This window comes from Lucilia sericata, unplaced genomic scaffold (genome assembly GCF_015586225.1).
Source record: "Lucilia sericata isolate MDLA Ls3-8-SP2 unplaced genomic scaffold, ASM1558622v1 Contig001895F_arrow, whole genome shotgun sequence".
Classification (NCBI taxonomy): domain Eukaryota; kingdom Metazoa; phylum Arthropoda; class Insecta; order Diptera; family Calliphoridae; genus Lucilia; species Lucilia sericata.
The window spans coordinates 82501-84039 of NW_023995780.1; the positions used below are offsets into that span (position 1 = coordinate 82501).

Genomic DNA, 1539 nt, shown 5'->3' on the forward strand with positions numbered 1-1539 from the left:
TCCTTTAGGTTATGGCAATATATCACCACGTTCCGATTGGGGCAAATTAGCCACCATAGTCTATGCCATTATAGGCATGCCTTTGTTTCTTCTATATCTCTCAAATATTGGTGATGTTTTAGCGAAATCTTTTAAATGGATTTATTCAAAAGTTTGCCTCTGTCGCATTTGTCCGGGAGTGGCGAGAAGACGTTTAATACGCGAACGACGTAAACTACGACAAATGATGATGAGTAAAGCGGTAAGTGGTTTTGTTTCAAAAGTCTATATTTGTTTAAATTGTAATATTGATCCCCATTTAGCTGGCCGATATGGAAGAATCAAGACGTAGTAAATATGATTCCTGCACTAGCAGTAGCAATAGCTCGGAGAGTGCTACTAGTTATTATAGCGAAGAAAGTGAAACTTCTTCCAGCTCTTCCAGAAGTCTAGGACGTGGTCGAGAGTCCAATGGTTTAGATATGTTAGATTTATTTGAGGACGATGATGATTCCGATATGAGCGCGAAATAAAAGGTAGTACAGATGAGATAACAGTACCTTTAACAGTGTGTGTTTTCATAATGATAAGGTAAGTAAACTCGTAGTGAAGTCCTATAAGATTATTTTGAATATTGTCATATCCCTTTAGCTATATTTATGGGGTGCTTTACTATTTGGTCAATGGGAATCTTGGGGATATTTAGATGGCAGCTATTTCTGTTTTATATCCTTAAGCAGTATTGGTTTTGGTGATCTAGTGCCAGGTGATCGTGTGGTTAGTCTATTCTTTCCTTTAAACCATAAATCAATTATACTTATTCTATAAAATTTTCTAGATAACCGCCGATAAAGACAAAGTCGAAGTCAGCTTTATTTTATGTGCCGTTTATCTTTTTATTGGGCATGGCTTTGATTGCCATGTGTTTCAATTTAATGCAGGTTAGTCGTTACTAAAAATTTTATATAATATTTTGTTAAATTCATTTGTTTATTTTTCTATAATTTAAGGAACAAGTTATTCATAATATCCGAGCCATTAAACGTGCTTTTAAAGCTTGTTTTCGTTGCAAGAAAAGGTAGAAAAATATTCTACACAACTCTCTATGCCACACTATGTGTTCCCGGGATCAACGTATAGAAATTAAGAGACATTTAATTAAATGTTATTTATTGTTTTTATTTAAATTATTAAGTATTTTTTAAGTAGTTATATTTAAGATTTTTTTTTAATAGATATTCTTTAGTTTATAGTCTTTAGTTGCCATCTAATTATAAATAACTTATAATTAATGTTATTGTTATTTAAAGAAAATTGTGGTTAAAATTCAAACTCGAAGAAAGGATTCTTTTTCTAAATTTAAATTAATTTAAATTTCTATAATAAGTTTATTGTTTTTAAATTTATATTTAATATTGTATATACATATAATTGTTTGATAAATCTTTCCCTCCAATATTCATAATTAATAAGAATAATTTTGTAAAATATCGATAGGGAGAAAGACAGGAAAGGAGATAAGCTGGAGACGGGAGGCGAAAGAAACAAAAAAAGAGACAG

The 1539-nt window shown here is 31.0% G+C and overlaps 1 protein-coding gene across 1 annotated transcript in view; it reads left to right on the top strand.

The window, feature by feature from the left end:
* LOC119612982 (TWiK family of potassium channels protein 12-like) overlaps positions 1 to 1057 on the top strand; it is a gene marked incomplete at its 3' end in the record, with an annotated part of 14212 nt that extends 13155 nt beyond the window's left edge. The window contains 7 exon segments of the mRNA XM_037968888.1: positions 9 to 241; positions 303 to 495; positions 498 to 574; positions 631 to 756; positions 818 to 874; positions 876 to 920; positions 990 to 1057. Coding sequence (XP_037824816.1) covers positions 9 to 241; positions 303 to 495; positions 498 to 574; positions 631 to 756; positions 818 to 874; positions 876 to 920; positions 990 to 1057 — 799 coding nt within the window.
* Positions 1058 to 1539: the final 482 nt, after the last annotated feature.